Source organism: Equus caballus, chromosome 28, assembly GCF_041296265.1.
Source record: "Equus caballus isolate H_3958 breed thoroughbred chromosome 28, TB-T2T, whole genome shotgun sequence".
NCBI lineage: Eukaryota > Metazoa > Chordata > Mammalia > Perissodactyla > Equidae > Equus > Equus caballus.
Genome location: NC_091711.1, coordinates 46303116 through 46327325, shown reverse-complemented (window position 1 = coordinate 46327325; position 24210 = coordinate 46303116). Strand labels below are relative to the sequence as shown.

Genomic DNA, 24210 nt, shown 5'->3' with positions numbered 1-24210 from the left:
CGGCTCCTGTGTCGTGGCCAGAGCAGGGCCCACGGCCACACTTCACTTCGAAGGCAGTGGGAGGTGTCCCGGCCGTGGCCTGGAGGTCAGGAGTCAGAACAGCCTGTGAGCAGCCGTGACAAAAGCTATGATGAGAACTCAGTCCCGGCCCTCTGCCCACCGTCAGGGCCCCCACACCCGGGCGCACAGACACACATGGAGCGGCAGGTGCTCCAGCCCGCGTGACCTTACTCACGCCTCAGACGCCCCGCAGGGTTAAGTGGGTGCTGAAGGCCCAGGTCTGGGGACACCTCTCTGGACACAGAAGCATCCTATGGCCCCACGGAGGAGACAGGAGCAGGCCACGTCCCAGCAGGTGTGTCCTGAGCAGGCCATGTCCTGGGTGGGCCACGTCTGAGCAGGCCACGTCCCGGCTCACTTACTATTGCAGGCTGACGCCGAACTGCTGGGTGGGCAGGGGGGGCCGCGGCGGTGGCGTCCTGGCGGGAGGGGGTGGCCGGCCCCTGTGTAGCTGCCGGAGCTCCTCGTCATACCTGCGGACACGGCAGAAGCATGGCCCTCACCGCACGGCCAGGGAAGCTTCGGGCCCGGGGGGCCGCCTCCAGGTGGGCCAGGCGCTGGACGCTCCATGACCATGTAGGATGCCCCAGTCTCACCCTTCTGGGCCCATGTGCCATGCCACCATCTCACACACACACGCGTGCACGCAGACACTCGCAGTCCCCTTTGCTGGGGGGTGCTCACACAAAGCCAGCAAGGGTAGTTGGGCCCCCCTCAAAGGTCCAGTCTCTGCTGTCAACTCCCAGCCAACACTTCCCCCATGTGTGTCTGCACAGGGGCTTCACTCTGTGGAAACACCCTTTCCCAGCCTCTCGATCCTGCCAAGTGTCCCTCTGCAGCTCAGGTCAGGAGCCACCTCCTCCTGGAAGCCTTCCCTACTGTCGCCTCTCCACTAGTCCCCTCCCCTGATCTTCACTGACTTGTGGCCCCGACGACCCAGGAGCATCCCGAGGGCAGGGCCACTCCCTACACAGCCCCATATCCTCAGCATCTGGTGTGTGACTTGGCACCCGGAGGCAGCTCACCATCTCTACTCCCCTTGGAAGGCTGCCGACCTCACCTACGCAGCTCAGCGAGGGCCCTGCTTCTTCTAAAGAGCCCCCAGGAAGGGAGACGCAAAGGGCAGAGGATGCCCAGGCAGGAGGTCAGGGACCGGGCTGGATTGGGCCCTGCCCATGGGCTGGCTGGGAGGCCAGGGCCGGCCACACGCCCTCCTGGGCCCCCTCTGCTCACCTGACCCCCCATGAGAGACTGTCGGACTGGGGACCCCCACTGCCGGATAAAATAAAGCAGCTGACACACTAACCAGACTCTCAGCAAAAGCCACCAGCTGGGGCGTTGCCCAGAGCACCTGTGGCGAGCCTGAGGACACTGCATTCCGTACGGTGTTATCCACACACCCGAGAAATTCCCCTAATTCTCTGCTCAAAAGCGAAAATGATAAACAGTAAGGCAGAGAACGGCGGTTACCATCACGGCTGATTTTGTTACTTCCGTTTTGCGACGGCGGGAGAGCAAACGTCCCGTCCGTGCACAGCCTTCCGGGCCCATCCCTGAGTCTACAGTTAGCAGCTTCCACTGCGGGTGTCGGTCCATGCCGCAGATTCGGATCTGGCCGGGCCCACGCCTGGAACGTAAGCCTTCCACATTGACGGGACCGGACCAGGACCCACAGCCATGCCAAGGGGTGGTCCCCGCATCCGGGAACAGGGTCTCACTCACCGCAGAACCTCGGGCGGGACGATCAGCTGGTCGTATTTGAGGTGTTCACGGAGCTCACTCAAATAGTTGAAATAGGTGACTTTTTTCCCAAACTTGTGACTAAAAAAGCAGAAGAAGATAAAAACGATTAGGTGGCAACAGAGAGGCCTGGGGCCCGGGGGAGGGGCGAGCAGCAGGCGAACTGGAGGAACAATGCCGGCATTTTTCATATTAAGAAACGTAAACGCTGACACAACTTAAAGCCAGAGAATAACGGAAGCAGCGCACGTCCGCAGACATTCCGCTTTCCTGAGACCTCCACGCACCGAGCACTCTCGAGCCTCATTTGCATAAAAATAAATATCTGCCTCCAATTTGAATCCACTGTGAATTTGCATAGATAGAGGAGAGAGCGTGGGAGCAGGGAGCCCTTCCCGGGGCACAAGGAGGGGGCTCGGAAGGCCCGCGGCTCCCCATTTTGCCATCCCCTCTCTCTGCAAGGGTCCCAGGACCGTATCAATCCCTCGTTACTGCAGGGACCGAAGAAGACACTCAGCTTCTCTCCAGGAGGGTGTCACCCTGGGGACCATGATGGGGGAGCAGAGTGGAGCCAAGCCCTGGCCGAACCAATCCACCCACTCTTCAGGGCCTCAGGTCCCCCAGGAAAACAGGGTTCTCCCTCCCAAGCGGGACTATTTACATAAATCAGTCCACTGTCCAACCCCGGGAGACTAAACTACCTGAGACCATCACTGTTCATGAGCCTCAGTTTCCCCAACTGCATCAGAACACGAGGATCCGATGTGTGAGCAGTAAAACACGCGCTCAGCGCCCGCTCCCCCATAAACGGTCACCCCCTGTCTGCCCTGTGGTTGACAGGTTCGTTGAAGAGTAATCGATGTGCACAGAGCTGGGCGTGTTTCGTGCACACAGTTTGATGACCTCGGACGCACGTGTGCATCGTGACACCATCACAATCAGGGCGACAGCACAGCCACCACCTCCAGAGGCCTCCTCCTCGCGTCCTCTGCTTTTATGTGTGTGGTACGAACACTCAGCACGAGATGCAGCCTTAACGAACTCCCAAGGGCATGACGCCGTGTTGCAAGCGCAGGCTCCGAGCTGCCCCGCAGATCCCGAGGCCCCCAGGGCCTCGGACGACCGGACCCAAGCTGTTGATCCCAAGCCGCGAGCACCGGCTCCCTCTAGTGGATGAGGGCGGATCAGACCGGGTGCCAGGCCCCAGCCGCTGGCACTGAGCGGCTAGAGGGGTCTGGCCAGTAGGTATGAACCACCTGCGAGGACAGAGGCGGCAGCTCCAGAGCTGCAGGGGGCCCTCGTGCCAGCCCTGCCCACACAGGAGCCCCCTCAACTTCCTCTCTGCGTGTCTGCCGCCCCCTCCAGCCGGCCGTGCACCTGCTGGACACCAGACCCTGCAGAGGTGAGCGGGGACCTACCTGCTCCCACCTCTTCCAGCCCAGAAAGGGCCTCGGGGAGCCCGTCCAGGGGCTCCCAACCCAGGAGGGCAGCGGAACCGCCAGGCCTCCCTCCAGAGGGTCTGAGGCAGCAGGTGTGGGCTGGCCTGGGACCCTCATGTGTTGGCATTGGAGCCGCTGCGCTTGTCCACTGCGTCCACTTTCAAGGGAGGACTCCAGGGCTCACATGCGCAGCCATGTGACAGCCGACAAGTGGCAGTCCTCTCCCAGCACCCACTTACGCCCACACCTGAGGCAGGATAAAGGGCAGAACCACACACGCTTGAGTTGGAATCCTAGCCCCAGTCCTCACCTGCTGTGTGACCTCAGGCAACTCTTTAACCTCTGTGAGCATCAACTCCTCTCTTTTGGAATAGGGAAAATACAGCTGACTCCACAGCATTGTTCTGGGGTGCCTGGCACATAAGGTGCATAAGATATTGCAATTAAATTAATCACAAAAGGAACATAATTTTTTTGAAAACAACACTAGCAGCTAACAGCGAGCATTTGCTAGTGCCGGGCAGGCCCTGTCCCAGACACGCTACACGTATCAAGTCAGCGAACTGTCATTACAAGAGAATGACTTAAGCAGCGTCATCAGCCACATGGGGAAACTGAGGCAGAGAGAGGCTGCATCTCTTGCCCAGGGTAATGGATGGTCAGGGGCAGCAGAGAGTCAAGCCCAGGATGTCTGGCTCCAGAGCCACCACCTCATCCAGGCTGCAACACGGCAAGAACAGGTGGGTTTTTTCCAAGAAGAATTTTAGAGGCTTCTAGAATTCTTAGAGCTTTTCCAAGAAGGATGACAACGCCCATAACAGAGGACTATGCGAGCTGTCTGCTGGGGCAGCAGGCTAACCAGGACCGGCTTTCTCGCTGTGTCAAATACCCACGGGCACGCTGGTGCTGGTCAAACACAAGGAAACAGAGGAGTGAAGTCCCACCTTCCCCGCGCGGTCTGCAGCGCACGCACCAGGAGGCAGCACCACCGGCAGGGAGTCTCTGTGGCCGCAAGGTCTCTCCCGGATTAAATGGGAGCTGCCGAGGCCGCCGCTCCAGGGATCCTCGCGCGGGGCCCACAGGCCTGAGCATCGTATCTGACCCGACCCACTCTCGGCCGCCAGCTCAGGCTCTCGGGAATGAGTGTGGGCGACGGGGTGGGAGGAACGGCCGACCCCCTGACGGAGCAGCTCCGGGTCCGGGCTGCCCCCACCTCTCCAACAGCCTTCAGCCCTGGGAGGTGAGACTTAGGCCTCCCACGACTTCTCGCTCTGCTTGGGGGAGTCTCAGCAGGATTTATCAACAGGAAGGGTGTCCCAGAGCACCCCAGAAGAAGTCCGTCCCCAAAGGGGTGACCGCTCAGCCTGCCCGCGCCGAAGCACGCGGCTGCTGGCATCTGCAGAGCGCAGGGTTCCTCCAGGAGCCACGTCTCACACTGGCACGCCAGAAGTTCCTCGCCAAGTGCCAGAGCTGGCCCAGAGAACGAAGGCTAGGGAGGCGGGTTTGGGCCCCGGACAGCAACCTGGGAACCACAGACGGGGTGTGTGTGCATGTGAGCATGCATGGACATGTGTGTGTAAGTATGCATGTGCATGAACATGTGTGCGTGCATAAGCATGAGTGCATGTGTGCAGGTCCGTGCTCCCTAGGTGAGAGGAGAGGGTCAGGGCCCTGGAGACAGGCCGCAGGCTGAGCGAGGTGGAGGGCAGTCAGCACAGTGGCTGTTGGATTAGCTTCCTGCGGCTGCTGCAGCAAACGATCACAAACCTACCGGCTTAAAACCACACACACTCCCCTCACAGGGCTGCAGGTCCCACTGGGCTCAAATCAAAGGCCGGCAGGGCCGGGTTCCTTCTGGAAACTCTAAGGGAGAAGCCTTTCCTGGCTTTTCCCAGCTTCTGGAGGCTGCCTGCACTCCTAGGCACGCGGCCCCGCACTCCATCTGAGGTCAGCAACATCGCATCCCTCTGAGCCTACTCCCCTGTCACATCTCTTCCTCTGGCCACAGCCAGGAAAAGTCCTCTTCTTCTAAGGACCCTTGAGACGAAATTGGGCCACGCAGACACTCCAGGACAACCTCGTATCTCAAGGTCTGTACCTCGAGCCCCTCTGAAAAGGCCTTTTTGTCATGAAAGGTGACATGTTCACAGCTCAGAGGGTTATGGTGTGGACATCACCGGGGACCGTTACTCCGCCGACCACACCAGTGCAGAAGGGTCTCCAGGCCCCAGGGGCCAATGCTTGCCCTGAGAGCTGGATGCGGTGACAAACACAGGGACACAGGGACAAGGGTGAGATGTGGCGCTCAGCCCTCGGGGAGGCAGCCACCTGGTGGGGAGATGGGCAGGTGCCTGAGAACCCAGAGCTCTCGGTGCTCTCTGGGGGCCGGGGTGGGGGGGTGCTTCCCAGAGCAGGAGCAGCTCAGGGCACCAGCTGGGGAAATGGGAAGAAGCTGGGGCCAGGCTCTGCGGTCCGGGCTCGCACCCCGGCTCGGCCAGGGCTGTGACTCTGGGCACGGCTCTTGGCTTTTCTCTGCCCAGCTGCCCACCTGTAACCTGGGAGCATCACAACCCCCTCACACGATGGCCGTGGGGGTTGAAGAAGTGACGTGTGTCAGCACCACGCCCCAGAGCCACCGTGGGTGCATTTCAACAGGTGGAAGGAGGTGAGAAGGGGCAGGAGGAGGAGGTGACAGCAAAGGCCTGCGAGAGTCACTCATGGAGAGTCCAGGGAAGGACAACGGTCCCTTCTGGGGACGCACCTGCCCCCTCAGCCTTCGAGTGCCGCCTCCCTGCGCTCAAACGCTCCTCCCTGGGAAGCCTCCTGTCTTGGGTGCAACCACCCCACTTGAGTATTCTGACCTCCCTCGTGCACACCTGGGCCCCTCTGGACTGAGCCCGTCCCCCCGGCTGGCGCGGGGCCGAAGCCACTGTGCAGTAACCGCGTCCGTGGGGCTCTTCACCGATTCATCCCCCATCATGTGGCACTGTGACAGTTAGTGCCTGATGCATGCGGCCAAAAGGGAGGCAAAGAGCAGATGCCCCTGCGGCCTCGCCACCCCCTGAACTCTCGCTGCCCGACGCTGAGGCAGAATCGTCCCGTGGGAAGGGCCAGCACGTGGGGGAGGCAGACTGAGGACGCCACTTTTCCAGGCTGTAGCTTCGCCTCTTAGGACTTTTATGGGGATGCTGTGTAGTGTCGAGCTGACTCACCAGGCTCGGGGTGTCCACACCCCGCATGTTCCAAAGAAAAGACTGGCCCTTGACAAGCTCCTGGGAATCATCCTCTATGCCCTTGGGATGTGATACCCGACAAGTGTCTCTGTACCTGGTGCCCTGGGTGACACCACAGAATTTATGCCAACAATGTGATTGATGGCGGGGCCGTGGGCCACACTGTTTGACCTTGAGAGAGGCTGGGGACTGAGTAACTGAGGTCAGCCATGTGACTCTCCCAGTCTAAGTGACTGACCCCAAGAAAATCCCTGGACACCAGACTCGGGGGAGCCTCCCTGGTGAGCAAACTCTCTGCTTGTGTCACACATCACTGCTGAGAGAACTGAGCACTGTCTGCATGAATCCTCAGAGAGACAGCTGGAAGCTTGTGCCCACTCCTCCTGAACTCCACCTGTGTACCTGTGACCACTGCTGATTCTGTCTGGATCCTTCCTCTATAAAGACCACAACCGTGAGTATAACAGCTGTTCTGACTCCCGTGAGCCCTTGCAGTGAATCCCTGAACCTGAGGGTGGTCTTGGGGACCCCGACACAGGTGCATAAGGTGGCTGCTCAGGCTGAGGGGGGATTTAAAATACCAGGTGCAAACCTCACCAGTGTCACGAGCCGGCGCTCCTGTTCACGACCACCAGTGGTCGCAGCCACCAACCCGGGCCAGCCTTGTTACCGCCACAGCCCACCGGATGAGCAGGGTACCCCAGACACACAGACGCCCCCGAGACCGGACCTCGCAGTGCCCGGAGGAGGATGGGGCCTCCCACCCCAGCAAGACGCTGGCCGGCGCCGCATACCTGATGAGGGGCTTGAAGAGCGTCCGCAGGACCTTGAGGAAGTTCGTGGGGTGCACGACGTACAGGGCCTTCAGGCTCTTCTTGTACCTGCAGAGGGAAGGCGGGGGGCGCTTTCAGAGCGCGAGACACGGAGACGCGGCCGAGCTCCGAGTCTCAGCACCTCCTGCTTCTCGACAGAGCCAGCTCGAGGACGCTGAGCCAGACACGGACAGGGAAAACCAGGGCCCCTCGGCCACCACCACCGCCAGGCGTGCACACCGCACTTTACAGTTTGCAAGCTTAGAGCCCCTGCTCACGTCAGGGCTGAGAAACACACTGGAGGGCAATTTGGGGACAGCTCTCAAACTAAAACTATGACACAGGACAGGAGACCACGACACTCTCCGAAGGCTCTAGAGACGACGACGGCAGGACCCCAAAGGCAGTCAGGGGGAGGGCGCCCAGGAAACGCAGCCCCTGCCTGTGCTGAGCCTGTGACGCCAACGTCCCTCGGGAACAGTCCATCGTGGGCTCGAAAGGACTCTGAAGAAGGAAAAGCGGAGGAAGCCAGGACACGGACAGGGCGCAAACAGGCTGCGAAGTCAACTGTATGCACATCTCTCAGGAAACAGTCTGGCCCTCGAGCCACTGCCTGTGGTGCTGGTGGAGCTCTGGGCAGGGGAGGGGGCTGGGCCCAGGGAGGGGTCCCAGTCCAGCCATGTCCCAGCTGGCTCTCCAGGCCTGAGTGTCATCATCTGTGAAACACGCCGCCCACCTCGCCCACTTGAGATGCCAGCAGCCTGTGCAAACTGTAAAGTGCTGCGCCCGCAGTGGGAAGGGCACAGCTGGGTGGACATATTTCTTTGTCAACAATTCACTAGACAAGTCAGCCGACCAGGGTACCCGGGCCGAACTGGGCCTGTGCCTGGCTTTGTACAGCCCAAGAGCGGAGACCAGCTTTACAGTTTTAAATGACTGAAAATACAGTAAAAGAGTAACAGTTCACAACAGGCAAATGACATGAAATTCACATTTCCGTGTCCGTAATAAAGTCCTGTGGGGACGCAGCTCCACCCACCCGCTGAGGTGTCGTCTGCGGCTGCGTCCACACCACATGGCGGAGTTGAGAGGTGTGACAGGGACCCGATGGCCAGCAAAGCCGAGACACGTGTCCCCTTGGACCATCCCCTGGGGGAGGTGACCCCACACTGCAGGCCGGCTCACCCCACGACCCCGCCAGGCCCCAGGCATCCCGCCCCCGCCCCCTGCACAGCCGTGACCCCTGTGTCGCCCGAGCCACCCCCACCCACCACCCCTCAGCTCCAGCCCACCGTCCACCCCCGGGGCCTGAGGCACGTACTTCCTGTCGAACTCCTTGTAGGCGCTCTGCAGCCAGCCCAGGGACGGCTTGTTCCGGCTGCTCAGCCCGTAGTGGAAGTAGACGACGGTGTAATCGCTCTCCACGTACTGGTCCAGCGTGTACTTGAGATACCTGGGCACAAAGCACAAGACTTGGTTACGAAAGTCTCCTTTCTGTCACCACTGAAACCAAAGACACTCTCCCCAGTGGGAGCCAGCACCAGGCCACACAGACACTCCACCCGCCAGGCGGCCCGGTCCTCATCTGTTAGATGACGACTGAGGCTCAGAGATGTTACTTAACTTACCTAAGGTCACACAGCTAGTGAGTGGATGTGGTAGAACAAAAATAGTCCCCAAAACACACCCTCATCAAATCCTCGGAACCCATGAATGTGGCCTTATTTGGGTAAAGGGTCTTGGCAGGTGTGATTAAGGTAAGGATTATGAGAGGAGGAGTTTATCCTGGATTATGCAGGTGGGCGCTAAATGCAGTCACCTGTATCCTGATAAGATGAGGATGGGAAGGCACAGAGAGGACGGCCATGTGAAGATGGGCAGAGCAGCGTGATGCGGCCACCGCCAGGATGGCAAAGGATCAGAGACAGCCATCAGAGGCCGGAGGAGGCAAGGAAGGTCCTCCCGGAGGGAGCACGGCCCTGCGGACGCTCTGATTTCAGACTTCCGGCCCCAGGACTGCGAGAAGATAAATGTGCGGTTTATGCCACCCAGGGCACCGTAACTTGTTATAACAGCCACAGGAAACTAACACGGAGGATGAGCCGGGAGTCGAACCCAGGACCAACCCAGCCCCCATCTCAGACTCTCTGCTGCTCTGTGCTTTTCTAGAAGCAGTAAGTCCTCCTTCCTGGATGTGCTCCCAACACGTCTTCTGGCTGTAAAGCAGAATCCTGACTCTGCTCTGTCATCTGGCCACACCCACAGCATCGGCTCTCCACGTCCCCAAGGTCCCTGCCAGGGGCTGCCGGGCCCCGACCCTTCCCCGCCACCCCTGGCGGCCCCCTGACAAGCCTGGTTGGCCTCCTGCAGGAGGTGAGCTGCAAAGCGACCACGCCCAGCCTCCAGCCTCACTGTGGCAGGGGCTCCTGACATCCGGCCAGCGGGGCCACGTTCTCGCACATCAGGTCGCAGGTCATGACCTACAGGCACATTTCGTCATCCATCAGCCCGGCTGCTCGGAGGCTGTGCAGCGAGCACACCCGCAGTCACCAGGGGCCGAGGAAACGCAGCCTGTGGGAGCTCTGGGGCCCGCGGGGGTGGGCTGGGTGCTCCCGGGGACGGCGTCCCAGAACCACTTCAGGGGAAAACGCCAGCAGACCTGGCCCGTCTGCAAGGCTGCAGCCGGCCCCTTGCAGCTGAGACCTGGCCGTGGGATCTGTGCCTTGCACGAAAGGGTGGCAGCCGTCCTCTGCCCATCTGATCCCTCAACAGCAGCAGAGCACCCTCCACCCAGAGCACCGACACGGGCCTGCAGGCCTGGACGCGTACTTACTGGGTTAATCCTCACAATGACCGACCCTGTGAGCTGCGGCTGTTATACCCATTTTACAGAGAGGTCACCTGAGGCTGGCAGAGGACCAGCAAGGGGCAGAGCCAGGACGGGAATGGGGCCGCCGGGCTCCCGAGTCCTCTCTCACCACGCCGTGATGCCCCCGGGAGCACATGCGCCCACCGTCAACGCTTCGAGGCACAAAACGAGGCGAAGCTGACCTCACGCGCTGCACAGCAGGGCTCAGCGCTGGTGGAGGCAACTTCAAGGCCCAGATGCACATTGTCCCAAACCCCCTTGGGACTGAGCCATGGGGCAGAATTCACCGGGATCTTCCTTCCCGAGTTGCCTGCACCAGCAGGACGGAGACAGAGCTTCCAGCTTCACACGGAGTCCTGGGGCTGCTGAGAACCTCGTCATTTCCCTGAGACGGTCGCTTTTGCATGTTTCAACTCTTCCAAGAAAGGGGAAATCAGGAACATGTCTCTGCTCGGCTCACTTATCCACGCCGGACACTTCTAATAAGAGCAGGCACCTTTCAGGGCTGGCCTCATGGCTTAGTGGCTAAGGCCAGTGCTCTCTGCTTTGGTGGCCTGGGTTTGGATCCTGGGCATGGACCTACACCACTTGTCAGTGGCCATGCTGTGGCTGTGACCCACATACAAAATAGAGGAAGACTGGCACAGATATTATTAGCTCAGAGCCAATTTTCCTCAGGAAAAAAAAAAAAAGGAGAGAGATTTAAAAAAAAAAAAAGAGCAGGCACCTTTCCCTGGCCCTGTGAGCCCCCTGGTTCTCTCCATAAATAAGCCGACCTCCTCCCGGTGCCTGAACACATCTGCCACACATGCTTGGCACAGGAAGTCATTAGCTAAATTACTGGCTTAGCTTCAAAGACATGGACTTATTTCTTCACCGTTTCAAGAACAGGAGCACACACCTGGCCACTGCACAGCCATCACTTGGATGGGGAGATAAGGAGGATGTACATGGTATCGATTTTTCTCTAAAAACCATGGAAAAGGCTAAGATTTAGGGCCCATCCCATTGAGGCCAAGAAGCCCACAGAGCGCTTTTGGGTAAATTAGAAAAAGAGGCTCCCTCCTCCAGGCATATGCCTCCCAGCACTGGGTAAGAAGGGTACCAGCTGGATGGTAGCCCCTCATTTGGATGACCTTGTGTAGTGAACAACCTACACAACTGTTCACAGTGGCCACGTTTACCACCCCCATCCGGAAGTGAGGGTTTCCTGGGCGGGTGCATGGAGAGCACAATGTAACAATTGTCAGAGGCATTTTTTTTGGACTGAGATGAAATTCGTAACTTAACATTAACCATGTTAAAGTGAACAACTGTAGGGGCACTAGCCTATGTGCCCTTTAAACCATGTGTCCTTGAGGCTCCTTGTCTGGGCTGTGTGTCAGCACTCATGATGATAACAGTCCTGGGCTTGGCCAACCCACAAGTAAACGGGTGGGAGAGTTAGCACAAAGGCCCTCCAGCTGTGAGGGGTCACGGAGGCCCTCCAGCTGTGAGGGGTCACGGAGGCCCTCCGGAGGGGAGCCCTGGTCCGTGGAGCTCAGGTCATACAGGGACGGTCCCCCTCGGCAAGCACGCAGCCTTTGGTCCTCTGCCTACTTACCCAGCTTCTCTCTGGGGGCAGGAGCAGGTGCACGTTTTTGTCCAGCTGGCGGCCCCTGGACCTTCCCTGTAAGGAACTCCCAGGAAATGCATACATCTCGTTCACCGTCTCCAGGTCTTTCTTTTGGTCTCTAAGCACCCTGTCCACACTGCTTCTCCAGCAGGACATGTGGTGGGACAACAGTTCAGTGGCGTTTAGTGCATTCACAGCGGTATACAACTACCACCTGCACCCAGTTCTAGAACGTTCTCATGGCCCCAGAGAAAGCCCGTTCCCATGCAGCCACCATTCCGTTCCCCCGCCCCCATCACCCTGCTCTCCATCTGTCGGGGGCACGTCAGGCTTTACAAGACAACAGGCCCTCCCGGCCAGCAGTGGCACCTCGGCGAGAGCTGACCCGCAGGCTGTGGATTACCCAATGCCACAGGAGGAATAATCTGGCAAGGGAGCGTGTTTCCCCTCAGAGGACCCCAGGATGCGAGCTCCCCGGGACCAGGCGCCCCTCTATCCCGTGGGCTCTGCAGGCACCGAGAGGGGGCTGCAGGTGGCGCCCGCTCCTCAGGGAGCCCAGCCCCTCACCACGCAGGAGCAGAGCGGGCTGGACTCTGTGGGGCGCCCACTCCTCAGGGCTCTGCTGTCCCCACTGTCTCTGCAGCTACTGCTGGAAGATTCTTTAAGGGATCAGATCGGACGCTCGGGTCAGGGGGAGGTTCATGAAGCAAGCAGCCCAAAGGCTTCCAGGTGCTTCCACGACCCGACTCTGCCTTCGTCCCTCTCCAGGGGGGGCCCCGGGTCACGGCCACCCCGCACTAGCCCTGGGTAGAACGTCGGTCGGAACTGGGATCTGGAAGCAGCGCTGGCCGCCTCCCGCGCTGCAGTGTCCAAGCCTCCCCAGAGCGAGCGAGTCCACTGCAGCTGGCCGGCCCTCCTCTCTGTCCCTCACAAGGGCACACAGGCGTCTCCAGGACGCCCAGAGATGGGCAGCAGCGTGGCCGCAGGAGCGAAGCACATTCAGCACATCGTCAGGCAACAGATCCGAGGCCCGGAGCACCCATGTGAGCCCACAGGCACGAGAAACGCCCCAAACGGGGTGGTCCATGCAGGTCACGGCGGTCCCTGGCCATGGCAGGCAGCCTGGGACCCGGTGCACAGGAGGCCACTTGGCTGGGACCCGTGGCCACAGCGGGCAGGAGCTGGCTCGGAACGTCGCTTCCCCTTCTGCAGCCGAGCTTGTCGCCAGGCCCCACCGCCCACCCACCCGGAGCGCGATGCCGGGCCGAGATGCTGTGGCCGGCACTTTGCGCGCTCCCTCCAGCTCCAGCGCCCAGGAAGCCCGCCAGTCCCGCCAGGAAGGGGGCCCTGGAGCAACGTGGCCAATGCCCAGAGCGAGCGGACGCCGGCAGGAAGGGATAAGACGGAGGAGGGGTGACGGTGGCCAAGGCCACAGGCAGGGAAGTGGACAGCGCCTCCTTCTGAGCAGCAGGAAAAGCAAGAAACGCAGAGCGTGCCCACCGATGTCTCTGAGAGGGAGGGTGCGAGGCTGGCCTAAAAGTGCCCCGAAGCCCAAGGCCAAAGCTCAAGACTGTGGGACCTGAAGCCACCCTGGCCTGGAGAAGGCGTCAGTCCTGGGGGTGGGTTTGGTGACCTGGCAGGTGATGTGACAACTGCCTGGGGACCCGCAAGTCAACCTATGAATGTTAGCCTCTGACCTCGAGCATCTCTGTGCTGAGAGTGATGGAGAAGGGTACCCATGCAGTTTAGGGGCTGGGAGGGCGGCCACGGAGGGCGTGTGCACAAGGAGGGGAGGTGGGGGACACGGGGGACAGCGTGCAAGGAGGGGCACAGGCAGGACAGGACTTACTCCAGCAGGCGCCTGTGGTTGAGCTCGTGCGAGGGGGGCATCCGGCAGCAGCTGAACGTGACGACGCGTCTTCCCAGGCGGTCCTCCCCTGCAGAGCAGACACCGTGGGCGTGAGCCTCGCTCATGCGCGGCCCCAGCCCCCGAGGCCGCCCCGCCAGGATCGCACGTGGGCGTGAGCAGAACCCAGCGGCCTCGCGACCAGCTGGCCGGGCTCGGCGGCCGCAGCACCTGCCTCCTGAGCATCCACCACAGGACGCCCCGCGCACATCACCCACGTGCACCTTCACCACCAGCCCACGTGCTGGGAACAACCCCCCCATTTTAGAAACGGAAATCGGGGGCCCAGCGGGGTTAAGTCCCCAGTGCAAAGCCACACAGCCGGCTGAGGGCGCCAGGACTGAAATGGAGACGCGTCTGGCTTGGAAGCTGGTGTCTGGCCACTCTGCTGTCTCCTCTGCAGAGATTAAGGCATCCCCCGGAGGCCCCCCAGGACTCTGGGCCTTGGAGAAGGCTCCCTGGCCTAGGGGACAGGACCTCATGGGGTACAGAAGTCCCGATGTCGGGTCCTGGCCCCCGTCACAGCCCAGGGGACCCCATAATTGTCTCGATACAGCGGTGCTCGCCCCACATGGGACGGCCAGAGCGGGTATGAGGGCCAGCCCCTGGTCTAGTCGTCTGCAACCCCAGAACCAGGCCTGCTGCCCATGACTACAGCTCAGATGGTGTCCAAACGATCACTGATTGACAGGAGGACCGATGATGCAAAGACTGTTAGGAAGCTGAAGAAAATAAGGGGACTTTTCTAGAAACGACACATCTTTAAACTCACTTTCATTGTGCAGAAGTATTTCCACCTGTTTTCAGATGTTTCCTTGAAAGGAGAAAGGATGGCAGCAGGGCTTTCTTATCCCCCCCAGCCCTGAGAGGTAATGAACCAAGATTACGCACACGTGAGCACATACTCGCACGCACACGCACACCCCCACGTGCGCTCTGAGGTCCCGGCTGCCCGTCCGGGTCAGCTGTTTGTCATTTAGAACACGTCTGACCCTTCCCAGGAACCCGGAAGCCGCCCCGATGTTCAGAATTCTAGCGCTCTTTCTGTTTTCAAACACAGCAGCCTGATCATCGCACAGGGTCCTTAGGAATCCCGGCCCCGCTTCCCAGTTGTCCAGAAAGCTCCCGTGAAAGGGCTGCACTGGATCCCACGGGTTTATCTGCTTCCCTCGCCAAGCGGGAGCCTCCGGGCACGGCACACTCGCTGGCTCCGCCTGGAGACGCAGTGTTTCCCCACAACGCGTCCATCCTCGTGGAGGCCACCTGAGCCCGTGCTCGCCTGCGCAGCTGAAGGGCCAGCTTTGCTTCTGAAGTTGTGTGTCACGGATGCGGCCACTGAAGGAGCAGCAGTCACAGCCCCCTGGGGCTGAGGGAGAAAGTCAACATCTGTGTCGAAGGGTCAGAAAAACCCAGCAGCGTTATCATCCGCAGTTAGACCAAGCGCAAAGTCCTGGGATGCGCTACATAATCGGAGAACGGAAGATCAGGTTGGCCAGCCTCACAGAGGGCCCACTGTGCGCTCAGCTCTGGAGGGACCACACAAGGCCCCTGCCCGGCCCCACGGCCCAGGGCAGAGGGCAGTGATTGGGGGGGGCATCTCTGAGAACTGGGGCTCCCGGCAGCCACAGCTACTTCAGCAATGACTTCTACCAGGGGTGGGCCACACTTCACAGGTGAAGGGCAGTGGCGCCCACTTCAGACTCCAGCTGCCAGTCAGGGGTCCCCAGGCCACCCCCCTGCTGGCCAGTTGGCTACAGATTCGGAGGTGCCCACTGCCTCCTCACGATCGATAATTCACCAGCTCACAGAACTCGGGAAAGTGCTGTTACCACCATGGTGTTATTATAAAGGATACGGATCGGGACCAGCTGAGAGGGGATGGTGCTGGACACAGGGCCTCCGAGCCCTCTCCCCATGGGGTCAGGAACATCGGTGTGTCATCACCACCCACGGCAGGTCAACAGAGCCTCGGTGTCAGAGTTGTCATTGGGGTTTCGTTACGTAGGCATGACTGATGAATCGTGACTCGACACGCAGCTGTCGCTGGGTCGGTCCACAGGTATTGCTGGTTGAACACAGCACGCGCAAAGGCACCGGGGCAGGGATGTGGAGATGGGATTGGCAATTGCCTGATCCAGTGTCCAGCCCCGGAGCTCACACAGCCTCAGCCCTCTAACGACACAGCTGGTTTCTGGCACAACAGCCCGTCCTGAGTTGTCCTGTAGCCTCAACTCTCCAGGGGTCCCCCAAGGGTCACCTCTCTGCATAAACTATCAGCAAGCACAGAGCCCCTCCTATCACTCAGGAAAGTCCACGGGTTTGCAGGCCCCTCCCAGGAACCAGGGACAAAGGCCAGACACACTTTACCACAGGGTGTCCTGCAACCCTGCACGCCAGCACGTGGTCGACTGTGCCAGAGGGGTGACCACGGGGCGGTGGAGGGCCTCCCCCACCAGGCCGGAGCACAGAGGCCGAGCTCCAGAAAGAGAAGATGCAGCAGGAACCGGGGCCGCCGACGGGGTGCTGTGGAGGGCAGAGCTGCATCTGCTCAGGGGACCCCCAGTCGGTTGGCCGAGGAGCAGCATGGGCTCTGGGCAAAGCCGTCGTGTGTCTGATGCAGACACACCAGCCCAGGCGGTGGAGACCCAAATGGGAGATGATGGGGGGGGGGGTGTCGAGGACACGATCCAGTGGGGCATTGGGAAGACCCTTCCGGCCTCTGGGTGGAGGACGGCCTGAAGATGTCCCGAGTGGAGACCTCACGGTGGGAGGGAGTGAGGAGTGGGAGGACAGAGGCCTCCAGGACTGGGGAGGGGGCAGGGAGAAGGCCTCCACTGCTGGCTTGGTGGCCAGGCCACTTACTGGGGAGGAGCCAGTCTGGGCGTGGGGTGGCCGGGCCAAGTGGGGAGAGGCACTGGGGGAGCCATGGACAAGGGCTGGGGCTCCCCCGAGGACCAGAGTCCCCAGCATAGAAGTGATAATGGCCTGGGGTGGACGAGGGGCTGGGAGGCCTGTGGGCGTGAGGAGAAGCTGCCCAGGCTGGTGGACCTCAGGAAGCCACGCAGCATCCTGGGGGGCAGGGGGCAGGGCGGCCCCCCACAGGGTGGCAGCGTCCACACCCCACAACAGCGAGAGTTCAGGAGCAGAGCCACGTGGTGCCCGAGGGAGGCGGGGAACTCAGGGAGAGGCACAGGGACGGGTGTGGGGGCCGGACGCCCCGCCATGGGGTGAGGGGGTGCAGTGAGGCCACCCCAGGGTCAAGGGAGCAGGAGGAAATTCCCAATGAGAAGCCTGAGGGACTCCCAGGAAGCCCGAGGGACTTGGTGACCAAGAAGGAGCACCCTCTGGGCAGCGCCAGGACAGCAGGTCCTCAGAGAGGGCAGCGCCCTCCTCACACACACACCCCCGTCCCTCGCGACGCTGGCACCCAGGTTTGCCGACGGTGGGTGAGGGGCTCGGGGCCTGGCAGGGCACAGACCTACTGCTGGTGACAGGGCCTCGTGCTGGCCGGCGAGGGGACGCGGCGGGCCTGGAGGGTGGAGCGGGTGTGGAGATAAGGGCAGAAGCGGCAGGGGAGCGTCAGAACAATGAAATCCCCCCTGCAAAGCTGGACTCAGTTCAGCCAGCAATAGGGTACGAGGATGCTGCCCAGGCCGTGAGCCCCTCCCACTGTGCCACCTGCACATGAGGGCACAGCACGTGCAAAGGCACCGGGGCAGGGATGTGGAGACGGGATGGGAGCCCCGTGCCCACATCGGGCCCAGTTCCTTTTCCCCCCAAGCCTCCCGCCTCTATTAAGCGCTGAATGATTTCACTCGTTTGCTCGATAAACGCTTATGGAGCACCCACTGTTTGCAGGGCCCATCGACTTGCGTAATGCTGCGATGTGAAGTGAGCTGTTGAAGGCTTTGTCTCCCCCCAAAACCAAAAAATGGGGCACCTAACTGGGCGTTTTCTTTTCACATCGACAGGTTTTTAAATGTCCTGCTAAACCGATATCATGGCATTACTCAGATTCGACAAACTTTCACGAAGCTCAGAGCGAGTGTGGCGGTGGGTTAACTGGGGTCCTTAACCTATTCCCTCTACCTCTGATGCTTTTGACAATTTCCAAAATAAGAAGTGACACAGGAGGAGGGAGAGAGAAAGGAACGGCTCGGCACTCAGCCCACGGGGACAGCGCCCCTGCCCCACGCACCAGCCCGGGCGGCCTCTGCGCGCCTGAAGATGGAGAGAATAAGAAAGCCGGCTGGACAGCCCGGGAAGAATGACACCAACAACTTGAATAAAGTCTTGCCGTAGCTCAGGCACATAGTAGGTGTTCAATTAGTGTGACCTGTTACCACGTGCCAGGCAGGATGTTGGTGCTTCCAGGTGTGTCGTTTCATTGACAGTTGAGGAAACTGAGGCCCAGGGAGGCCAAGTGAGTGTAGAGCTGGGTTCATGACTACAAGGCGGCACCCCAGCCTCCTCTGTCCCGGGACACCCACGCCCCCAGTGAGGAGACCTGTCCTGCTCCCACAGCTGCCTGGGTACTGGCCTCCTCGGCAGCTGCGCAGAGTCCCTGGACATCCAGCCTCCCGCTTATCAAGCAGCCACCGCGCATCTGCACAGAGGCTTCCGTCCGTGTGAGTAGTAAACACCCCTTCTCCGTTCTCCGGTTACACAGGCCGGCATGTGGGAAGCCGGCTTCAACGTGACATAATATGGAAGGAAGTGAAAACTATCAATAAAATGCAAATTCTGCACGGCACCAGCTTAATCCCTGACCCCACATCCTCCCCTCGCTGCTTATGGCACAACCTCGTTCTCTGTCTCGGTGGCAGGAGACACCTCGTGTATGCATGAAGAAGTGACTTCCTGAGCCGCAGGGGAACTTGCTCCAGACGGGCCGTCACCCGCTCCGAGAGAAGGAGGACGAGACACACGGTCCGGGTGGCCGCTCCTCGTGGGGAGGGAGCGCCGTGGGCGCTGGCTGTGGGGTCTGTCTGAAGGCTGCTACCCTCATTTGCAAAAGGGAAAGGAGGTCTGAAGACTCGTTTTGTCTGCGTCCTGCAGCAAAGCGCAGCTGGGGCCTGGCCGGGTGGTGAGAGATGGGGGCGTGGGGCAGTGACTTGTCATCCAGCAGGGCCAGACGCAGCGCGTCCCGCTGTTTCTCTTCTCCCTTCTCTGCCGCTCAGCCCCTCGGAGGCTCTCTGGATCGTGGGGGCCGGAACCTTCCCTCTGCCCGCCCTGCCTCCCGCCACCGAATCTGCCCTCTGAGCTCGCAGCCCCAGCCCCAGGCCGGAGCTGCAGACGATGACCACTTCTTAAAAGAGGGACATCAGTTTTATGTACAAAACACGACTTAGGAGTTAACATTCTACAAAGCTTCCGTTTGGCCAAATATACGAGCCCTGGAGTAACGACAGATCGTTCGCTCTTACTTTTGCTAAGAGTCTTTGATCCTGGCTGTGGGTCTAGCTGTCCCGCATGAGAAGTTAGGGGAGCCCCTTGGTGGGGAGTGACGTCTGCTCACCCCTGAAGCAGACCCCTCCGCAGGAGCCCTGGATGGCGCGTGCCGGGAGGGAAGGGAAAGGGAACAAAGCTGGACGCCAAGGTGAGGCCCGACCCTCAGTGAGGGAACCGGGGGCCTGCTCCCGCATGGAGCCCCACCTGGAAAAGCCACTGGCGACGTCAGGCACGGCGATCTTTGCTCTAATAATCTCCTCTGTCCTTAGCCACTGAGTCATCCAGGTCGGAATGTGTAGATTGCCCCTGCTTCAGCTCTTCACTACAAACTATCACACCCAAGTGTGCAGCTGGCTCCATTCAGCTTTTCTCCAGTTGTCTCCACCTTATTCTGATGACTTCTGGTGAAGGCTGGCATCTTTGAAGGATGACCTGAGACCATCAGATGTTCTTTTTCTTTTTTTGCACTGAGGAAGATTGGCCCTGAGCTAACATCTGTGCCAATCTTCCTCTATTTTATGTGGGATGCCACCACAGCGAGGCTTAATGAGTAGTGTGTAGGTCCATGCCTAGATCTGAACCTGCAAACCCTGGGCCACTGAAGTGGAGCACACAAACTCAACCACTACGCCACCGCACTGGCCCCTGGATGTTCTTTTTAAGACAGTTAAACTTCTCAAAAAGCTGGTGTTAAAAACAGGGAGAACTCCGCTCCAAAAGAAGAGAACTATCTGGAACCTGAGAATTGCAGCCTGAGCCATCCTCCTCCAAAGGCATCTGTGAGGACACAACTCAACCGTTCCACTGTGATGGTTTCATACAATGTCTCCAGGAAGAGCCTGAGCACAACCCCGCGGCAGCCCGCCATCCCTTATCAGCGCTGAAGGACCCACCACAAACCGCGGGGACACCCACAGCCTCCCACCAGGAAGGAACCCCGTCCCGGCCCTGGGGTCCCCTGAGCACAGCAGGTGGAGACAAGGCCCAGAAAAGAACCAGCCCAGGTTACTTCCCAGGGCCCCCGGCTCTTAATTCAACCTTTCCGTCTGCGCCCCTGGAAACCTCGTCCCATGCCGCCAGGGCTCCTGCCCAGGTCGGTTTCCACTGGCCCTCCAGTGCAACAGTTTAAAATCCCTCAGATTCATCCCCACCTCTCCATGCCGCTGCCACGTCACTCAGACCCCGTTCTCTCTCCTCCCAGTCGCCCCGCCCCCCGCGGCCGCCATCAGCATCCTCCACGCCAGGGCAAGAAGGATCCTTCTAAATTGCAAACCCGATCACGTCGGTCCTCTGCTCAGGGTTCCCCGGAGCCTCCGTGACCAAGTGCCAACCCCTCAGCATGCCCTTCGAGGCCTGGAGCATGCGGTTCCCGCCATGAGCTGCCTCTCAACAAAAGTCGAGGACAATCCAGTGACAAGCTGTCTCTAAGAGCTGCATTTCACACGCAAAGAGTAAGCTGGTTAAAGGAAAGGATGGAGACAGTGTGTCCTCCCAACACCACCGAGAAAGCTGGGGCGGCTGTCGTACCGCACTCCATCAGAGAAATCAGGCAAGGAGCGCCACCAGACAGAAAGAAGGCCGCTTTAATAACGATGAAAGGTCAACACACCAAGGAGACATAACAATCCTAAGTGTGTATACCGCAAGAAACAAACATCGAAACACACAAACAAGGGCCGGCTTCGGGGTGCAGCAGTTAAGTTCACACCTTCTGCTTTGGCAGCCCGGGATTTGCCGGTTCAGATCCCAGGTGCAGACCTACACACTGCTTGTCAAACCATGCTGTGGTAGGCATCCCACATACAAAGTAGAGGAAGATTGGCACAGATGTTAGCTCAGGGCCAATCTTCCTCACCAAAAAAAAAAAAAACACAGAAGGACAGAACCAAGGGAAGAAATGTACAAATTCAATTGTGGAGCTTGGAACAGCCCTCTGTCAGTAGAAGACACGAAATTACGAAGGATGTAGATTGGGACCACGCTATCAAGCAACTTAACCTCAGTGAAACGCACAGAACACTCCAGCCAACCAGGCAGAATATACATTGTTTTCCAGGGCACGTGGGCCATTCACCAGCTCAGATCATACACAAGGACACTGCTTCTCAAACTTCTAGGTCTCAGAAACTGTGAATATATTTAAAAATTACTGAAGACCTCAAAGAGCTTTTACAACAAAAATGTAAGTTATTTCTATAGAAATTTACCTGTATCAGAAACCTAAAACAGAAAATTTTTAAGTATTCAGTTATTCATTCATTTTAAAAGAATAATAAACCCATTGCCTGTTAACATAATGTATTTTTTATGTCTTATGAAAAATAACTATATTTTCTTTTCATGGGCACCTGATCTGTGGGTCCCTGTCCCCCACATCCGGTCCAGCATCCGTGCCCTCTACCTAAACCAAAAGGTTTTCTAAAAAGGCCATCTGGAGCTGAAAATGGCTGGGCGCCCGGCGCAGCCCCCTCCTCTCCTCACTCCTCCACGCTCGGCTGCACCAAAATGGTTACCGTTCGTGTCTCTGGGGCTCCCAGCTATTGAGGGCTGTTCCTCCTTTTGCTCATCACGAGGACAAGATTCTGGCTCCTTGGGGACAGGAGCTAATGGTCACAGAGCTTGGTGCGGGGGACAGAGAAGTCAGTGTGTTAGGGTCACTGCCTGTGACGGCTGATTCCACGTGTCAGCTTGCCTGGGCTGGGGGACACCCGGACGGCTGGTGAAACCCGACTTCTGGGTGCCTGTGGGGTGCGTCCCGAGGGGACTAGCCTTTGAATGCGTCCACCCTGTTGAGGCCTCAGTAGAACGAAAGGGCGGAGGAAGGGCGACTGCTCCCTCTGCCTGAGCCGGGATGTCCTCCTCCTGCCCATGGGCCTCAGTGCTCCTGTTCTCCAGGACTCGGACTGGAACCTCCACCCTCGGCTCTCCCGGGCCTCTGGCTTGCAGGGGGCAGATGACGGGACTTTTCAGCCTCCATAACCAGGTAGGAGCGGATTCCTCCAGTTAACCTCCTCTGATCTGTCTGTCTCCACCTCCTGTGGGTTCCGTTTCTCTGGAGAACCCCAATGAATACACCGCTTACAGGAGAAAGCACAGCGGGGCCCCAATCCCTCGGGCCTAACTAAAGAGAGGCCATCAACCCCCCCGAGAGCACCTGCTGGGCGGGGGCTGCCTGTCTTCCAAGTGTTGGCAGACGTTTGTCGCTTTTGAGGAGATGCAGCCTAACAGTATGCTGGGCTAATAAAGCAACCAGTTTCATTTCAGCCTCTGCTCTCTGACAAGCGGGAGGTCACTGCCTAGTGGCTTCTCGGAGCACCTGGGCAATGCTCTGACAGGCGTGTCACTCGTTTTTTCAAAACACTGGCAGGTACTTTTGTTTCTATCGTGGTTTTCATTCTGTGGGCACACCCCAGCTGGAGGGAGGCAGCACGAGCCAGACCACCCCATGCCACAGGGCCCCCAGGAAGGAGGGCACTGTCAACGGTCCTGGGGACCATCCAGCTAGGACCCACCTGCCACCTGCAGGATGCCGTGTCGGGCCACATCGTAGAATGGGTGATTCGTGCTCAGCGTGGGGTCCTGGCCAGCCGCGGGCGCCTCCGAAGGCCGTCTCGCTGTGCCTAGTGCAGCCGCCGCCTCCTCATCTCTCTGCAGCTCTACGGCAGACAATGAGGATTGGAGACAGTCAGCTGTGTTCTCAAGGCAAGGGAGGAATGAGGAAGCCTCCTGAGCTCTTGTTATAGGATGGTCACCATGCCTCAGCTGTGTACCCACTGTGCGCCTGCCTCTGCTGTGCACCCACTATGTGCCCAACTCTGCTGTGTACCCACCATGTGCCTGCCTCAGCTATGCATCCAACTATGCACTTGCCTCAGCTGTGCACCCACTATGTGCCTGACTCTGCTGCATACCCACTATGCACCTGCTCAGTGTGCTACACCATGAAGGGATAAAAACAAGACCTGAGGGAGGGATACTGTCCTCCACATTGACAGGAGTGAAAACTGAGGTTCAGAGATGGGCAACGACTTGCCCAAGGTCCCACTGCTAACTGGCAGCAGCGTGTGGACTTGAACTCCATTCCCAGCTCCAAATTCCAACTGGACCTTCCTGAACGATGCCGACACTGGCAGCCGGCAGGAAGCCGGGGCGGGGCCAAGGGCAGAAACTGGGGTCACTGCGTATGAGGGAGGAGGAGAGCGCTGTCTTCAAAGTTGAATTTCAGTAGGGGAGGCTCCTTCACAGGAAGCAAATCACGGCTCTTCAGAAAGGCTTTTAGCTGGAGAACGAGTGGAAACTTGAACGTCAAGGTCAGGGGAGCCTTCGTCCCCAGGGGTATCGGGTTAAATAGTGTCCCTCCAAAATTCTGTCTCCCCAGAACCTCACAATGTGACTTTATTTAGAAATGATGTCTTTAGAGATGCAATTAGTTAAGATGAGGTCATACTGGAGTTGGGTGGGCCCTAAATGCAATGACTGGTGTCCTTATAAGAGGAGGGGACACTCAGGGAGAAGCCATGTGAAGACAGAGGTGGACTGGAGGGGCGCAGCCGAGAGCCCAGGAGCCACCAGGAGCCGGAAGAGGCAGAAGGGCCCTCCCCTGGGGGGAGCGCAGCCCCGTGACACCTTGACTTCAGCCTTCTGGCCTCCAGAGCTGGGAGAGAAGAAGCTGCATCGTTTTAAGCCTCGAAGTTAGTGGTCCTGCATTAGGGCAGTGCCCGGAGGCGCAGGCAGCAGACTCGTCCACCCAGAACGAGGGCCCGCTGCGTCGGCATTACCGGGGGCAGGATGGGCTGGGGTGGGGTCCAGAGAGGAAGCACGGACTTCTCCTAAGGAATTCTGGGGAGATGCTGATGCAAAGCCAGGTGGGAGACCCACTGACCCATGACAACGCCCCATCCCAAAGGGCGGCCACCCGTGACCGTGGGGGGCCCGTCTGTCCCTGGGGAGACAAGGTCTGGAGTGAGACCTCCTGCCCACCTGGTCCCAGTTCCACCCCCTTGCCGTGCAGCCTCCGGTTCACAGAGCCTCCGGGAAGCTGGGGGTGGGAGTGGCAAGCCCCTCGTTTATCACAGGGACAGGTCC

At 59.3% G+C, this 24210-nt stretch overlaps 1 protein-coding gene across 12 annotated transcripts in view; it reads right to left on the bottom strand.

Moving 5' to 3' along the window:
- ARHGAP8 (Rho GTPase activating protein 8) overlaps window positions 1-24210 on the bottom strand; it is a 71924-nt gene that overhangs the window by 27338 nt on the left and 20376 nt on the right. For 8 of the 12 annotated variants that reach the window (XM_070254409.1, XM_070254403.1, XM_070254407.1 and 5 more), the window contains exons 3-8: window positions 22638-22781; window positions 13618-13705; window positions 8606-8737; window positions 7267-7353; window positions 1783-1881; window positions 423-533 (exon numbers count right to left, since the gene is read on the bottom strand). In XM_070254409.1, the coding sequence (XP_070110510.1) occupies window positions 423-533; window positions 1783-1881; window positions 7267-7353; window positions 8606-8737; window positions 13618-13705; window positions 22638-22781 (661 nt within the window). Of the gene's footprint in view, window positions 1-422; window positions 534-1782; window positions 1882-7266; window positions 7354-8605; window positions 8738-9103; window positions 9301-11756; window positions 13706-22637; window positions 22782-24210 lie in introns of those variants that run through there. The other 4 variants (XM_070254404.1, XM_070254406.1, XM_070254399.1 and 1 more) reach the window with 3 other exon arrangements.